The sequence below is a fragment of the Biomphalaria glabrata genome, chromosome 5 (assembly GCF_947242115.1).
Source record: "Biomphalaria glabrata chromosome 5, xgBioGlab47.1, whole genome shotgun sequence".
In the NCBI taxonomy this organism is placed as follows: domain Eukaryota; kingdom Metazoa; phylum Mollusca; class Gastropoda; family Planorbidae; genus Biomphalaria; species Biomphalaria glabrata.
The window spans coordinates 50,214,615-50,232,826 of record NC_074715.1 but is presented as its reverse complement, the minus strand read 5'-3'; the positions used below and the strand labels follow the sequence as shown (position 1 = coordinate 50,232,826).

Here is an 18,212-nt window from a genome sequence, read left to right as displayed (position 1 = left end):
AAATAATTTAAAGTTTTAAAAGGGCCAAAAGCATGGATTGGACGAACTACTGAAACACAATATTTGTACCAGACCGATGTTAAAAAGCCTTTTTTGGACTAAGAAGACTTTGTATTGGCAGTTCTTCCTGGAGTTTGATTAACAATTTGGTATATCAGGTCCTGTTTTAAAAAGTAGTGTTAGTCTAAAGCAGGGGTTCTCAACCTGTAGGTTGCGACCCCCTTGGGGGTCGATCGACGATTTGCCAGGGGTCGCCTAAGACGATCCAAAATATGGATTGTTATTGACTACTCATCTATTGCTGTATGTGTGTGTGCCGGGAATAAATCACATTGTTAATGCTTAGAGTAAACAATTTAAAAAAAAAAACAAATGACCCAGTCCAACTACACCCATCATTAAAATAGATCTCACAATACTAATGAGTTGAGGTTCTTTTCTTTTTGCAGCACATTTTTTTTTTAATTTTCACAAAAAAAAAATGTATAAATTAGAAAAACAAATGTATGTACCTTACATGTAATTAACAAAATATATTTAAAAAAAAAAAAAAAAACAAGCAGTGGGTGGAGGGGGATGGTGCACTTTCAAATGGTGCACTTTGTGTTCTATTCACACTGACCACCACATGGTTACCCCATCGAACTACCTGAGAAATGGACATAACTGAAGACTGGGTCTCAGTGGTCTGCAATAACTACTAGCCTGATTCATAGAACTCTAGTTAAGAACCTAAAATACTGTAAACAAATCCAAAAAGCCAAACATCAAGGAGATCATGTTGTATATAGTCCATGTTTTATTAACATTATTCTAATCACAACATATCCCTTGCTTCATCCTCCCAGAACACACACACACACACACCAGACAGCTACAATGTTTGGGACACATGTACAATCAAATAAAAAACAAAAAACAATCAAGGGCAACAACCAACTCACAGCATTCTATTTTGCAATCAAAAATATCGTTCAGATTGTAGCCTTAACAGCAGACATGAATATGAAGACATAAAATAGTCATATGACAAAATGTACTGTGTAATTATGAAACTGGCTTGCACCAATGACAGGCATTAAGAAAAGTCATTCTATGCATCAATAAGTCTGGACATGAAAGAAACTCTAGCCAGCACACATGTACAGTCAACGCAAGATACAGACAAGTAACAGACTCTTTGGTTGGGAAACTGATAATATATTAGTACAATAAATCTTCTATCATTTTATCTGCTTACACTGAGTAGGGCTATACTTCAGTACCTGGCAAGAACCATTGTTTAAACCTAACAACCACAGCTTAAACTTGACAGTTATCTATAGACACAACTACTGTTTAAACCTGACAGTTATCTAAAGATGCAACCACGACTTAAACCTGACAATTATCTAGAGATGCAACCACGACTTAATCCTGACAGTTATCTTAAGATGCAAGCACGACTTAATCCTGACAGTTATCTAAAGATGCAACGACGACTTAATCCTGACAGTTATCTAAAGATGCAACCACGACTTAAACCTGACAGTTATCTAAAGATACAACCACTGTTTAAACCTGACAGTTATCTAAATATGCAACCACTGTTTAAACCTGACAGTTATCTAAAGATGCAACCACGACTTAAACCTGACAGTTATCTAAAGATACAACCACTGTTTAAACCTGACAGTTATCTAAAGATGCAACCATGACTTAAACCTGACAGTTATCTAAATATGCAACCACTGTTTAAACCTGACAGTTATCTAAAGATGCAACCACTGTTTAAACCTGACAGTTATCTAAAGTTGCAACCACGACTTAAACCTGACAGTTATCTAAATATGCAAACACTGTTTAAACCTGACAGTTATCTAAATCTAAAGATGCAACCACGACTTAAACCTGACAGTTATCTAAAGATGCAAACATTCCTAGAACAAAACAATTGTTTTCATCATGATTTCTTTTATTCTTGGAAACTATGAGCAATCAATACTTCAGAAATGGATGACAAACTATGATCAAGATATCCTTTGCTCCTAATGTATAATCAGTAAGCTCTGGTCTAATGTTTGTGTGTACATGTGAGGAAGTATCATGTAGCCCTATTCTCCATCAGGATTTGAAACCCCCCCCCCCCCACCCGCCAAATAATAAAATAATAATAATTTGTGATAATTATTTTTCTTAATAAAAACCGCAGTAGTTCATGTTTGTAATGTACATTAAGACCTAGCACATAGTTCAACATAGGAGACCTGATAAAGAACTAGATTAACTATGAAGAGACAGCTCCCCAGACCCAGCTAGTCAGTCAGGTGCTGAGCTAACACTGAAATGTGAACAACACAGAATGCATATAAGGAAACAAATGTTTTGTTTTGTTTTGCATACCAGAAGTGAAAGATTTGAGATACACCAAGGAAAGCAGACACATAACAAGGGAGGCCATCCCCACTTATTTTGTGGCTCACGCAAAACCAAGAGACATTATGAAAGTCCTAGAACCTACAATCAAGTGAAATGGAGCATTCAAATATACATCATTGTTAAGTACAACACTTTGTTCATAAAAACATTTATATATATATATATATATTTACATACACACGTATGAGTGTGCTTAAAAAATGTATAAGTATATAAATCTTGTATTAATATTTATATCACATCATTTACATGTTAATGTATGAAAAAAAACAACAACAATAAAGGATAGGTATATACAATAGTTTTCATTATGTATCTGTCTCAGACTCACATGCACAATGGACAACACAAACAAACTTCAGACTTCTTGGAAGCCACTAACAACATCTAAATAAAGTATTTACCTCATGGAGAACCCCTGTTTGAGTGTAACCCAATGGCTGGCTAGTCAAGAGTCTTGCTTAAAACATATTTTTATCATAGCCTTAACTCTTTCTCTCTGTAATTATTTACCACATTCTGTTGGAATCAACGTTGGTCTCGTCAGTTAGGAGAGAAAGAGTTAACCTGCATAACAGCCTTAAGTAAATGACACATCTTTTTTATGTTTAAATAATATAATAAGACTGTAGCACAAAAATAACTTCCATTTAGATCAGCCTTTGTGGTTTATGTTTTCAGCAGATCAAAACGAAAATGAACTTAAATATGTTTAGATCAATGTGGAAAAAAAAATTAGGTTTACCCAAGTCTAAGCAGCTTATTTACAATAAAGTAAATTTTACAAAATGGAACAGCACAATGATTACTATCTAAGAGTGAAATTTTAAAGCGTTCGATCGAGAATGTTTCCAGAATAAAAGTTTAAAAAATGTGAAACATTGGCTAGCATTGATGTAGACTCTAATGCTGGGTGGACATTCTCATAGCTCTAACCTGATTCTTAAAGTTAAGTTTCTTAACAAAAAGAACTATAAATAAGATTCAAATGTACAGACCAATGAACAACCAAATGAGAACAAACAGGGTTTATCTAGTTAACAACCAAGTCATTTCATTAACAAAAAAAAAAAAACAACAAATAAATGAGGTCAGATTTCTCTACATGTTTTTTTCTTAAACATAATCCCTGAGAACTGATGCTATACATAGATGTAGAGGTCCTATATACAGAATAAACATACTGTCACAGTTCAATACCAGTTCAACATATACTACGAGCTAGTTAATGATATAAACTTTCAATCAAACCATAAACAAGTGCCACAAGTTTCCCCAGTATCTTAATATCACTCATACAAAATATTGAAAACCTAGAGATCCTTGTTTCATTGAGACTAACCTTAGGACAGCAGGACTTAGCAATGTTTCCAAAAGCAACACTAGACTACTCAGACCTCCTTTCATTGCCATCAAATATCTGAAACTAATTATGAACTTACTTCTACAATTGTGACACTGGCACTCACAACAATCCAAACTTTTTTCATTTTTTTAAAAATCAGCTAGAAATAAAACCCATTCAATGTTACGCTCTAGATTTAGCAGACACACTCAAGAACATAAAATTATTTTGTATACAATGTACAGAGAAGTACACATACCAATCAATGATCACAGTCCATTAGGTTATGCTACTCAGATTCTGCCTCCATCACATTCACGTCTACATGCTCACACAAATTGTTTTGCTAGTTGTAAATGAAGGGAGAGAGATAAACAGAATGGTAAACCGAAAGAGATTGACCACATGAGGAAAAGGACTAGACTAATATTCTAGTACATTCTTTTTCTGGAATGTCATCTAGGATGAATTTATGTTTAGATCTTTCAATTCTAACATATTCTCAGATTGAATTTTTTTTTTGATTACATTTTAAAAATTTTTTGCAAGTATAATCAAAGACTCAATTCTCTTTAAAAAAAACTCTATAAATACAAATTTAAAAAAGACAACAAAATTTGATGAAGTTTAAGGTTTAAAGTCTTCTGTATAATCTAAACAATTTTGAGATCCTCTTGTTTGACACTTTACACAGCATTCAAACAATCAATAGTTTCAGCATACAATAAAAGATTTCAGAACACATGATTGTACTGCTAATCCTAGGGTTAAGCATGACCTAGTTCATCCTTACACATTCCTATTGTGCAGGAAACCTGTAGTTGTCTTCATGTTGACAAACACATTGACCACGTAATGCTTTTATTGTATAGTGATGGCAACTGTTTTTAAGTACATCCTGATGATATCACTTTGATAAGAGAACACAAAGACACTATGTGTCTAGTGTCATTAGTTGCAGTTTTGTATCTAGAAGCCAAGGTCAGTGTGAATCTACCATATGAACCTGGACATTGGCTAAAATACTGTGAGGCCCTTGTTCTGGAATGACAGTTTGGGACTTGTCCAGCATGCTGAAGGGCCTCTTATTAAAAGGAAGGACTGTCTGTTCGGGGATGACCGAATAAGTTGAGGTAGGCAGGCGAGTCTGAGGCGGAGTAGGGCTCCGACTTCGACGAGAATAAGACTGGGGTGGCGGAGGAAGCACTGGAGGCTTGCACAGCGACAATGTATGGCCAGCAGGCCGAAATCTATCTTTACCGATAGATAATGGGTCTAAGCATGGCATAGACGCATGCTCACTGTCTTCATGAGGGGTCATTGTGCTGTAACCATGATCGCTGTCCCCTCCAGCTGGTCGTCTGTAGGACGTGTTGACACGATATGGAGAAACACTTGCAGGATTCTCAAAGGAAGCCAACACAAAATTTGTGTGACCTAAAAAAAATGACAATAAAATATAAAATATACTGGGGAAAAAACAAACATAATTACAGTACATTAAAGAGGAAACCAAAATCAATATAGCTTCAGCTTAAAGTAAAATCATTTCCTGTTAGAAGGACAACATGCTTAATCACTTACATTCTCCGGCACTGACATCTTCAGCCCCCTCCTGGTCCTCATCGTTATAGTAGTGTGAGATCCTATTGGTGTTGTCTGGCAAGGTGCTCATGTAGTGGTGGTTGTGTCGGTGGACATGATGCCTGTAACAATACACACCCAGAGCCAGCAACAGAAAGCAGCCCATGATCCCTCCAGCGACAGGCCCCACAGGGGTACTCTTGACTCCTGTCTGCTCTAGACCCTCTGGCTCTACTGTAAGAAAAAATACAAGGGGTAATATTAAAACCATGCATTTAGCAAAAAGGTTAGTTATAAACAAATTGTGTCTATATGGATACTAATGCAAAAATTAAGAGAAAAACCATACTTAAGTGAGTAAATGTCAACTCACCACTTATCTCATCTCCATATGGGGAGTGAGCACCCAGTACACCACCAAAACAAACTCTCTGTGAGCCACAGTATGGTGTCTCCAGTGGCGTCTTCCCATCTTTTTGCACCTGACACCACTGACAGTCCATCACACCCAAACAGTCTCTATAGTAATGAAAGATAAACAGCTATAATATAGAATTGTACAGTGTTGTGAATGCTACTTTAATACAAGTGTGTTAGTGACTTAGTTTAAAATTAAAGAAATTTAAATAATGGTCCCCCAGTGACTTTACAGTTTAGTTGTTCTTAGTTTAAAATTAATTTTACAAATTGTCCGCAGTGACTTTACAGTTTAGTTGTTCTTAGTTTAAAATTAATTTTACAAATTGTCCCCAGTGACTTTACAGTTTAGTTGTTCTTAGTTTAAATTAAAGAAATTTAAATAATGGTCCCCCATTGACTTTACAGTTTAGTTGTTCTTAGTTTAAAATTAAAGAAATTTAAATAATGGTCCCCCAGTGACTTACAGTTTAGTCGTTCTTAGTTTAAAATTAAAGAAATTTTGTCCCCCGGTGACTTACAGTTTAGTTGTTCTCTTCTCACAGCTTGTTGGGATGCACTGCTCCACCTCCACTTTTAAAACAGTCTCAGGCAGAGCTAACTTTTCTCTCTCTGGGTCATGTGGACAACTCGGGTTCCTGGAGATATAACACAAAGCATTGAAGTTGTTACAACAAAATACAAAACTATTGAAGAAAATATAAGCAGAGGGAGTAGTATGTTTTTAAACTGGCAAACTCACTTGTCATCAATGTCCAAAAGTTGACCACTACAGAAGTCCATCTCAAGTGGACATTCACAGGGGCACTCACACTCAGTCTGCTCCATACGCTTGCAATTGAGACAGAGACGGTCGTACTACAAGAGATCAAGAAAATGTTCAAGATAACAAAATTTTCAAAGAGGAAAAACAAAACATACCACAAGTAAACAAAACATACCACAAGTAAACAAAACATACCTCAAGTAAACAAAACATACCACAAGTAAACAAAACATAACTAGAACTCTGTTCATTACTTCTCAAGCCTTCTTGTGAAAACTTGAATTATTCACAAAATAAAAGCATTGAAAACTAGGCTAAGTACAGTGTGCTCTCATGACAGCATGACTGATCACTTCATACATGTTGTATGCTTTAAGTAAACCAGATCTATCTTCATTTACTTATTTCTGAGCTAGTAAAAAAACAACACATTAAGCAATATGAATTACAAGATAATCAAAGATGCCACAAAGTTTGAGAGAAAACAAAAAGGATGCTATGCTTACCATGCTACAGGGACAGAAGGCAGTGGCTGTATCACAAGTGTTGTTCACCAGGCCAAGAAAGGCATTAGTGCCTGGGATGGGAGTGATCTGTTACAGGAAAACAAGTGCATTAAATTCATTGCTTTGTCAAAGTTAAACATTGTTTGTCCAAAAAATGGTTTCCCTAACCTAAATACATGTAAGACTAATATACTGAAGAGAAAAATATACACATTTGTTTTAATAAAGGAAAAGTGGGGGAGGGGGGAATCAAATCTAATCACACATCTTCCCTTTCCATTTTTAAACAGGTATCTCTGCTGGAAATCATCTAAATCGTTTAATTCCCTTATGAATCACCATTTACATCACCACATCTTTACAGAGCTGTATCATTTTCATCTGGTTCACTTATCACCATTTCCCCTCTCTAGCATTTCCAAATGATTTACTGGTCACCATTCACTTATCTACATGTCTAGAGATTTATAAGCATTTTATTTTTTCTAACAAAAACTCTTCTACATGTTTTTTCTCACCTGATATCTAGCACACTGTTCTCCATGGACCAAATTGGTCAAAGTACCAACAAAACTGGTGTTAAACTGTAGAAGAAACAACACACTTTTATTACTATCACAAACCCAACAAAAGATGAACTGAGTTATTTCTAGCCTTCTAACACTGTTCTAAATGAAAGATCAAATTACACTGAAATATCTCTGCACAGTTCTGTCATTGTATCGGTTGCACAGCTTCTTCTGCACAAAGCCTCTGTGGTTGAGTATGTCATTGGCTACCAATGGTTCCTGGATCAAAGTGTACAAGCAAATACTAATTAGTTTGAACAAAAGCATCACAGAGGTTTAACAACATCTAAGTATTAACTGATTACATCCTGAAATGACTTCATAGAGTGTTAAGTATTCCAGAAATAGTGTGCTGTGTCAACAAATGTTTGTTAGTGCCTAATGCTCTCCAAGCATTCCCTTCTAATGTTAGCTACAATAAATGTCAACTTTAAAAAAACATTTTTCAAGACACTGGGACTCTGAAACTTGACCATTGAGTTATAACATCCAAACAAGGACACAGGGAACATGAAACTTTACCATTTAGCCACCACATCCAAACAAGGACACAGGGAACATGAAACTTTACCATTTAGCCACCACATCCAAACAAGGACACAGGGAACATGAAACTTTACCATTTAGCCACCACATCCAAACAAGGACACAGGGAACATGAAACTTTACCATTTAGCCACCACATCCAAACAAGGAGACAGGGAACATGAAACTTAACAATTTAGCCACCACATCCAAACAAGGACACAGGGAACATGAAACTTTACCATTTAGCCACCACATCCAAACAAGGACACAGGGAACATGAAACTTTACCATTTAGCCACCACATCCAAACAAGGACACAGGGAACATGAAACTTTACCATTTAGCCACCACATCCAAACAAGGACACAGGGAATGTGATTTAAATTAGTATGAATTATCGTTTAACAAGAAAAAGTAAAAAGATTAAATAAAAATAATGATTTTTTTAAATTAAAACTTTATTTCTTGAGGTCAGTATAGGTAAATGAAGTACTAACCATGTGAGTTATATGCCTTTGTTCTGCTGGACCTTTACCAGTAGGGTCTATGTGTCCAGGATGGGCTATCAAGTAGCCTTTGTCATCCATCAGGAAACACCTGGGGAAATACAGGGCCAAATTCAGAAAAATAAAATGATATCCTTTAGATAAGAGTTATAATTTAAGATTTAAAGAAAAAAAAATTTTTTTAAACATCATAATGCAAGAAGAGGTAAAGATTGACCTGGCCAAAGTGAACAGATTAATGCTGGCATCATTTTAATTGCTTTTAAATGGTTCACATATAAAGTTTTGTGGAAATATGAATAAAAATCATTTAGATCATAATATATTTCCTAGATCTAGTCGAGCTAGAGCTGCCGACTTGTCCACAGTTGGACAGTTTTCGTTTTCTTTATAATAGTGACATTGTTAATTTGCTTACAATTTCCGTTTTAGGTGTCTCAAATGTGTTATATATATAGTTTTATTTTATTATGTTTTTTTGTAACAATATGGATAGATGAAATAATTTATTTTTTATGTTTGGATCATACAATTTTTACCTAGATCTAGATCCAGGAGACTTGTCTTCAGTTGGAAAGTTTACATTTTAAATTTTCATAAAAAAAATTTTTAACCAATCATTTGTGTCATATAGAAAAAAATGTGAATGCATTCCTTTTTAACTCTAAAACAAATATCTTATCCTATATAATACAGACGTTACTTCAAATTAGAAGATGATTACGTCCTACGCTGATTACGTCCTACGTATATAACATTTTCTGATGTTATATAGCTTTAATTGAAGCATGGTAGAGCACTTCAAAGAGATAAAAAAAATTCCATTTAAACAAGGAAAATATTTCTGGAGTCAAAGAGCTTCTTTTTATTGGTATTAAAAGTTTTTTTTTTTAAATTAGACATTTTTTACTATTTGTACTATACACATTTTTTTAGAATTAATTTTAATAGAGTTACTGCTCTTAGTGTACAAGTATTTAGGGGGTAGCTTTTTAAACTGGAAATATGCGCCTTCAGGTTAAGAATCTGGACAAATGGAAAACAAAACTACTCACCTGACACCTTTAGTGTCACAAGGCTTGATGTGAGCTATCAACAGTTTATGAAAGTAGCCCAAAGTCATGTCTATGCCCATGACAGCCACAACTTTATCAGATGGAGAATGCAGAGCCGCCGGCCTGAACAAAACAAAACATTGTTTTTGATTACTTTGAAATACGCCCTTTCTTTAGTAGACTAATAAAATCAAAATAGAAATGTACAAACTTAATACTGATAACAGCATATTTCTCTACCATGAAATAGACATAAAAGAATTGAAACACATTGTATTCTTATTGTGATGCTTCTGCTGTGAGACTTATATGTCATAGTAATTCTAAATATATCTCTAGTGACACAAACAATCTAGCATAAGGTGAGACCATTTTAAGAGAATTGAAAGTAAATAACTTGAATTTAGAATATTAAATAATAGTACAATCTTGCATATTAAAATAACTAGGCACCATTGAATTATTTCAATATAAAGACACAATATCAAAGAATTGAATAAATCTCAGTAATAGCAGAATAAAGTACAATGTACAACTGACTCACCAACTTTATTACCTTCCCTTAAGTATCTATTGTTCTATAGTTAACCTCTCAAAGAGCAAGGAAGAACATATAGAATAAAAATTTAATTTTTATCAGCTTTGGACTTTCAAGGATATTTTAACTTCAAGATTTCAGATGGTTCTAGAATACTAGTGCTGATTCCTACTTCAAATTCTGTTGTTACTAGCAACAAATGATGCATGATATTACGAATAGTTATTATTGTTGAACTTACTTTCCCTCGTATATTGTATGACTGATGGTGACAATGTAGCCTGCCCCTCCTACATCCAAGTAAGGGGCCGAGAGGGTCACATGTCCAGGGTGTTCTAAAGCTCGGGTGTACCTTTAGGAAAAATGTATATGATATTTACATAAAGTTGTCTGATGGTCCATTTAAAAACAAACAGAAAGAATTCATATGTAAAGTAGAACTACAACTAAGAAAACTTGTCATCACTTACCATTCTCTTTTAGTAGGATCAAATATTTTGTCTAACAAAGTACCAGGGAAGGTTCTCAAAACTCCTATTGGTGTACCCACATATCTGCAAAAGAGCAACAAATTTGTTATGTGGTGGCGATGCAGAGAGAGGGTAATACTTTGTGTGTGTGTGTGCACGCGTAAGTATTATCAGCGCCAGGCGAGCATTTGAATAACAAGTGGCAACACAGTGATATTTCAAGAAAGATGTGTTGTACACAATACTCATCCCAGTCACGTCAGATATAGTCATGTGATGTTATGTCAGTTTGGAAAAGGCCTTCAGGTACCCTATATTTAGAGCGACAGAGTCACAGTCAAGACAGTTTGGTTCCTAAGTCGTCATTCAAGATCAAGTCCTGCACAGCTGGTCCAGTGTGAAGTCAGTCCGGAACAGTTGAGCTCAGTGCAAGTCCAGACGAAACGGAGAAACCAGTAGAGTTTGATACAGCGGTACAGTAGTTGATACATTTTTACAGTCACTGCTACCAAATGTACAGTATTGGCTGTTGATTTATTGGGCATTAAAGTGTAACGTTATTTTGGCTCCCTGAGTTGTCAACTTCTTTGAGTTGTGTCCTAAACTGCACTGTTTACAGGGAGCCAGGATAGCTAGAATCATTACAATATTAATGACAAAAAGGAACTCAACAAATCTTTAGTGAGTTTATTAGCAAGCAAACCTTAGCTTACCTCCTTATAATATAATCATTCAGGTTGCTGGCTTTATGTCTTTTCAACCATTCTTCTGTGATCCTTCCAGTTGCTGCGACATCATTTCTGACTTGAGGCTACAGCAAGAAAAAAAATTTTTTTTTTAATGTTTTAACATTTACGTTTTCAGTTGTCCTTTTTTTTTTTCAAATACTATCAAAGATGTACTGTTGACTAATATGCATCAGATGAGGTTTAAAATGTAGACCACATGTAGACCTTAGCAGCATCATAAAATACAATACTTAGTACTTTCAAAGTCTTTATTTATTGACAAGAAAGAAGAGAATTTTGTTTAAGTTAAAAAAAAAAATAGGAACAACAGAATCAACTAAAGAAAAGCAAATAGTCAATGATTTTTTCAAAATAATTTTGTGAAAGGAACTGCTGAGTTACAAAGAATGAGTGTACCTATCTTCACATACCTTAAGTCCAGGGTTAGTAATAAGCCTAGTATCATCCTTCAGGTAGGCAATGTAACTCTGCACAGATCTTTTAGTTTCATCTTCACTTAAGTGCTCAAAAGGGTTGATGAAGCTGTTAGCTGACAGAAACACTGTGCTCATGTCTAAAGACACACAAAATAGGATCAGTGAGACTTGAGCTGCTAGTAACAACACAACAATCAAATCAATTTTCTAATAGGATGTGTTCAGCTCTTGACTGCCAAACTAAGGTTCACACATTTCAACCCTGCATAGAACCTGGAGATTTGTTTTCAGGATTGTAAGACACCAACCAGTTTATCAAGCTCTAATGAAACCTGACATTAGGAAAAAGTAAAAACTGTTGGTCGTTGGTCTTTCTCCTACACAATGTTAGGTCACACATAATCAAATGTTAGGACAAATACTAACCTGGTGTTGACAACTGCTTTAAATGGTAACACATCTTGTCATTGGGAAACAAATCCAGGCGATGGTACAACAGTTCTGGTTGGCTGAGCACTAGAAGGACAAAGTGGTTAATTGGAAATGAAAAATATCTATATTTTATCTTTTCAAAATAAGACATGGTAATATTCCGTCCTGCATGTCAGGATTATAAAAACCCAACTCACTCAGTATGCTCTTTAGTTGCTTTTGTTCTTGTCTCTCATAGTAAGACTTGATGACTACAATGAAGGGAACTGACTCGACCTGCCACAAACAAAATATTTTTACAAATTTAGCTTCAAATTGACAAGAATAAATTTTTGGGATTGAGCTTGATCAAATCATTCAACAACAGACCTTTTTCCAAATATATCGAGCTGAGTGTTCTACCACCACTTCGTCCCCATCCTCACTAGTTTGATTGCTAGAGCGAAGAACCAGACTTCTGTCTCCATGATCAAGGCTGCGTAAGACAAGGGAGAAACTTATAAACTAAGGTAAAAAAAATCAACATATTTGAGCAATAAACTTTAAGTAATGAATTTAATATGTCCATAAGTCAATGGAAAAATCAGAATGACAACCTAGTCTCAGCATAGCTTACCTTAAAATTGCTGATCGAATTTCCAAAAAACCAGAATGCTGTTCAAAATGTCTGATATCTGTATGCATAGGCTGGACACGTGTACGTATTGGCCGCTGGAAGGAGGGGTGCATAATAGTATATCCTGAAAAACAAATATATTAAAGAAAAATTATTTAATGTGAATTTTGTTAAAGATATAATTTGAAATGAAAATAAGCATATAATGCTAAAGGATCCCAAAAGAGAAATATAAAATGTGTGAAATGAAAATAAATTTAAAAGAGTTTTAAAACAATAACATTTAAAAACATGTCATGTGAATATGGCCAAGTGAAAAATTAAAATTTAGCCTATGTTAAAATGGTCTATAAATCATCAGATTCATTTTTATATAGAATAGAACAAGTTCACTTTCAAACATACACAATTAGTAAGTCATTTAGCTGAGTTAACAGCTTTCCAATTCAAAATCATTTCCTTTGTCAAACTTTATAAATATAAACCTGCATTCAACAATAACAAAGAGTTTTTTTTTCCATAAAAGAAATATTTAATGAGGCAAACAGTTTATTTTTAAGACATTCGACAGAGGTAGAAATAAGGCGCCAGTACTAGGTGTGACAAAATACTCACCCTGTGAGGTCACAATAAAGGCATAAGAGTTGTCGGCATGACTGTAATAGGTTACATCCTGGACCACATCCTCCATGTGAAGGTCAATGCCTACCAGGCCAATCAAGTGGTGAAGGTCAGGTTTGTCTGGTAGTGTGTGGACACAAGGCTGGCTAAGACTCATGGTCAGCGCTGTAAGTAATTATGATTAACACAGACTAAGCAACAGCTAAATAGATGAATTATTGTGTTATTTCCTCAAAAAGCACAACACAAATTAAATGAAAAAAAACAAACAAAAGAGGAATGAAATATCAGACAAAGATGACTTTAAAACAAAACATAATGCTAATTTATTTTTGTTGAATAAATCTAAGAATAAACACATTCAAAAAGAAGACAAATCTGCTCACCTCGATCAGCCTCATCAATATAGGGCAATGAGAACACAGGGTCATCTTCAGCTGTACGGTTCAAAGGGAGGTAGAACCTTCCAACACTAGAACTCAAGTCTTGGGTGGAGTTAATAGCCATCATGATGCCACGCTGTGAACAGACAAGTCGACTATTAACTTTATGAAATGTTAGTGAGAACAAATGTTGATCCAGTCCACTATTAACTTTATGAAATGTTAGTGAGAACAAATGTTGATCCAGTCCACTATTAACTTTATGAAATGTTAGTGAGAACAAATGTTGATCCAGTCCACTATTAACTTTATGAAATGTTAGTGAGAACAAATGTTGATCCACTTTGACCAGCAGTCTAAGCAGTCTAATCCCAGTTCAGTTTTTTTTTTCCTTATGATCCTATTAGACTTTCCAAATATTAAAACGATATTATATAATATTGTCATGTTTGACTGTGCACTCATGTGAAGAGCATGTCATTGCTTTGATACTATTGGACACTAGCATACAGACCGTTTAGGAGGTGTAAGGCCAAATCAACCAAAATATATCAAATATTTAAATTTAAGACATCTGTGTGTCTAGCTCAAGTCAACATTGCTAATGTGTCATATACTCATGTTGCTATAGCAATGCAAAAACTAAAGATTTTTTTCAGCACAGCTAAATAGCTCAGGGGCAATAATTAAAAATAACATTTAATTTCACTTCTGGTTCTGGAATTGTTCACATATTTTCTAGATTTAAACTTAAATCAAATGATATATAAAGGGAAGACATGAGGGTTAGGTAGTCATTTGACTATTGGCGCATTAGTACGAAAGTATTTTCACACAAAAATGTCCCTGTTCTACAAGTCATTCTCCAAAGTTCAGTGGAGGGAGCATGAAGAAAAGGTCGTCCATAGAAAATCTGGATATGAACATAAAAGAATGGACCAGACACTCTCTTGATATCCTGCAAAGAACACCTGCTAACCAGGAAAAGTGGAGGACACCAACACGAACTGTCGCAGCACCTCTACGACAAAAGTCAAAGGGCAGATGAGATGAGAACTGAATTGCTCAAATTGTTCAAATTGGAACCATATTTTCTAATTCTATTAGGATCTGCCTTACACTCTAAGAGTGGTAGTGTCACTAGAACCAAATCTTGAATGACTACAAAGTTAAAGCCACACAACACTAGGAAAGGGAAGGTCAAACTATGCGAGCTTCTACACAGACACACAGACTTACAACGACTGGGGGACTCTTCAGCCTGTACTGCACATCGTATCTGGCAAAGTTCTGGTAAGCCACATCTTTCAGGAAACTTTTTTCATACATAATTGTCTTGCCATCTAAAGATATGGAGAGAATTGACGAGATAAATGAAGGCAAAATAATGTAAGGGCATTAAACATTTTAAATGTGTTATTTCTTTTAACAAAAACTGAGCTAAATTACCATCGATGACAGCGTATGTGTTTATAATGACTTTGTGTCCAGTTTTAGCATTGTGTATAGCCACTACATCCATCACCTCCCGAGCTTCAGTCAAAGAAGAAAGAAGGCCTCGGCTGACATACAGGATCATAGCATTATCTGTGTAGTTGATAGAAATACCATGAAACATTATGGTTAAATAAAATATCACTCCTGTAACAAGCTATTAGATAGACTGTGTCTCCTCACCTGAAATAGCATTGGACTCCATCAAATCTTCAATCATTTCAAACGCTCTCAGAAACCCTAATGTGTGATTGGTGATTGCTACAAAGAAGACAAAAAGAAAATCGATTTCATATCTTAAATAACTATTGTATTGTAATGCACTATTGCTAATGATACTGAAACAATCTAAAGCACTGGTCTACTTAGTAAAAATAATGTAATTCACCTGCCAATAACTAAACCATTTAACACTAATAAGATAATGTTACACAGAAATGATTTAATTTCTACTTCTATTCTCCTACAAGAACAATCCTAATTTCTATTTATCACTTTACTTCATCTGCTCCATGCTGTGCCACTATATTTTTTTTTTAAAGTGTTAGTACAAAGTTAACTTTCCTTTTGTATTGTAGAGGTCCAGGTAGATGATGTTTCTGTTTCATGTGGTTCTAAGGCCTATTGTTAACACAATACCACCAGCCACCCATCCTTGCCTCAACATATGTAATGAACCTTATGAGCTGGTAGAATGAAAGATCTTTCTTGTTTGAAAAGTAAAAATCCCAATAATGGTGAGGACTTATTGCCTTCACCTCCACCACCCTCACTCATCCCTTTGTCCAGAGTTTACCAAACTTTGGTCATCATGGAACACATTCAGAGTATTTGGCAGAACACTGCTTATATATATATTATATGGTTCAATGACTTTGATGGTATTATATCCTGCTGGAAGAGCATAACTTCTTGATATCAGGCAATCTGAATTTTAACAGACAAAGTTGAGCTTTGTGTCTTTGTTTCAATTCAGAGTTAGAATCTAGATCAGTTGAATGTCAAGTGATGTTAAAGAATTTCTTTCATGGAACACCAAGTCAGGCCTCATGGAACACAGTTTTGGAGACACTGCCTTAGTCTGTTGAACTGTAGGGGCACCACACATGATCTGTTGTTCTCTGTCTTTTGCCTCAAGTAGAATCTCTTTCTGTGACAGGCCTGTCCACTCTTTGATGTTCTTACCATTGCTTTCTTTGTCTGGCCCTTCTTTTCTTATTTTTCCTGGTACTGTTCCCTGAAGGAAGGTTGTTGTTAAGCCAGGACATGATGCCATTGAATGTCAAGTGTTTTACAACTCAAGTCAAAAGTATTTCCAGATTAACAAGTATGCCAAAAATAAAAATTAGGATGAAAACCAAGACCTGGGATTCCCCTCCCAGCTACCTATCATCAACACCAACCAAGTCTAGCATTGTTACCACCAAATCAATGTTATTGCCCACTTACAGTCGAGCTTCTCCAAGTTGTCAATAAACTTGCTGAAGTAAAACCTTGTCTCAAAAGTGGCTGGCACCATGGTGTGGGGAAGGCAGGGATCTGACCTAGGGTACAGAGGCTTGTTGGACAAACCAATCACTCCAATCTAAGGACAAACAAACAAGACCACACTATTTATGACACCAAATATTGCATCTGTAAATATGAAATTATGACTCATTGAATTCACAAAACAAATTAAAGGATTTCGCTAGAATCAGAAAACTGGATAAGAATTAAATAAAGAATTCATTAGAGTTTTTTTTTTTAATTTATCAAAGATTTAAATACAAAAAGATAACAAAATGTATCCTAGATAGTAATCTTTAAATTATAAAAACTTTTTTTTTATTTAACCTTATAGCTATTTAGATCTAATAGCTTTATCTGATAACTATCTTTTCTTTATCTCATTTGTAAAGTAAACAATTTTTTCTCAATGTTAGGAAAGAAGCCGAAACACAAGCGTCTAGATAATTTTTTTTTCTTCAAGTATTTGATATAAAAAAAAAAAAAGGGTTGTCCAGAGCCGACCAAAGAGAAGCTTAAGTTGTCTTCCTATTCTTACCCTGTCATTGTCAGAGAATGAGGCAATCAGATGTTTTGTTATAGCTTTGGCTGTCAGAAGCTGTGTGGGGCTCAAAGAGTTGCCATGGTCCATCATGATGACAACATATTTCCTTTGAGGCTGAATTGTTCGCAGGAAAACATCTCTGTGGAGAGAAAACATCAAACATCAAAAGATGTTTACTTTGCAGTTAAATCAAATGGCACAAAGAGACATGATCAAATAATAAATAAACAGTTCGACTGATGTTAAGTGATACAAGTCCTTGCACAAATAATAAAACCACATGGACAATAAATCTGACAAATATTTCTACATAAACAACCAAGATCAGAATAAGAGGGTACTGGTTGTCTCTCTTTGGTGGGAGGGAGAAGAAACTCTCAAAAACAAAAAAAACTTTCTGACAAAATGTTCAGTTATATGTATTCAATGTTTCTTCTTCTTTACTTCTGAATACTTTGAATTCTTTGAAAAAAAACAAAAAAAAACAACTATACACTTATACAACTTATACTTTGAAGAATGTTCAAAGTGATGAAAACCATAGAAATAAAACTTTTAATGTTTGTTTGTAAGTTTAGACAATGCCATCACTACATTCAACAACTGCAAATTGTTTTTGTTAGTTGATAAAAAGTGGATGGTCTACCATTGTAGTACAGCACTAGTGTTGCATAGTTGTGGGACCATTCTTTAAGAAGCAAGTTACAGATGCAAGACATTCAGTTACTAATCCAAACAGTTGTAAC

General features: G+C 34.9%; 1 protein-coding gene across 2 annotated transcripts in view; it reads right to left on the bottom strand.

Moving 5' to 3' along the window:
• Positions 1 to 776: 776 nt before the first annotated feature.
• LOC106058283 (VWFA and cache domain-containing protein 1-like) overlaps positions 777 to 18,212 on the bottom strand; it is a 51,974-nt gene continuing 34,538 nt past the window's right edge. The window contains exons 6-31 of one of the 2 annotated variants that reach the window (XR_008777936.1): positions 17,461 to 17,605; positions 16,863 to 16,998; positions 15,597 to 15,674; positions 15,369 to 15,506; positions 15,159 to 15,262; positions 13,923 to 14,055; positions 13,531 to 13,701; positions 12,916 to 13,039; positions 12,669 to 12,774; positions 12,497 to 12,575; positions 12,294 to 12,383; positions 11,862 to 12,004; positions 11,416 to 11,513; positions 10,703 to 10,786; positions 10,474 to 10,584; positions 9,695 to 9,817; positions 8,631 to 8,730; positions 7,726 to 7,824; positions 7,555 to 7,620; positions 7,037 to 7,123; positions 6,507 to 6,622; positions 6,286 to 6,402; positions 5,721 to 5,866; positions 5,348 to 5,581; positions 1,891 to 5,200; positions 777 to 1,812 (exon numbers count right to left, since the gene is read on the bottom strand). Coding sequence is in view for 1 of the 2 variants with exons in the window: in XM_056029518.1 (XP_055885493.1) it covers positions 4,746 to 5,200; positions 5,348 to 5,581; positions 5,721 to 5,866; positions 6,286 to 6,402; positions 6,507 to 6,622; positions 7,037 to 7,123; positions 7,555 to 7,620; positions 7,726 to 7,824; positions 8,631 to 8,730; positions 9,695 to 9,817; positions 10,474 to 10,584; positions 10,703 to 10,786; positions 11,416 to 11,513; positions 11,862 to 12,004; positions 12,294 to 12,383; positions 12,497 to 12,575; positions 12,669 to 12,774; positions 12,916 to 13,039; positions 13,531 to 13,701; positions 13,923 to 14,055; positions 15,159 to 15,262; positions 15,369 to 15,506; positions 15,597 to 15,674; positions 16,863 to 16,998; positions 17,461 to 17,605 (3,283 nt within the window). In the remaining variant the exon portion in view is untranslated. Of the gene's footprint in view, positions 5,201 to 5,347; positions 5,582 to 5,720; positions 5,867 to 6,285; positions 6,403 to 6,506; positions 6,623 to 7,036; positions 7,124 to 7,554; positions 7,621 to 7,725; positions 7,825 to 8,630; positions 8,731 to 9,694; positions 9,818 to 10,473; positions 10,585 to 10,702; positions 10,787 to 11,415; positions 11,514 to 11,861; positions 12,005 to 12,293; positions 12,384 to 12,496; positions 12,576 to 12,668; positions 12,775 to 12,915; positions 13,040 to 13,530; positions 13,702 to 13,922; positions 14,056 to 15,158; positions 15,263 to 15,368; positions 15,507 to 15,596; positions 15,675 to 16,862; positions 16,999 to 17,460; positions 17,606 to 18,212 lie in introns of both variants that reach the window. The other variant, XM_056029518.1, reaches the window with a different exon arrangement.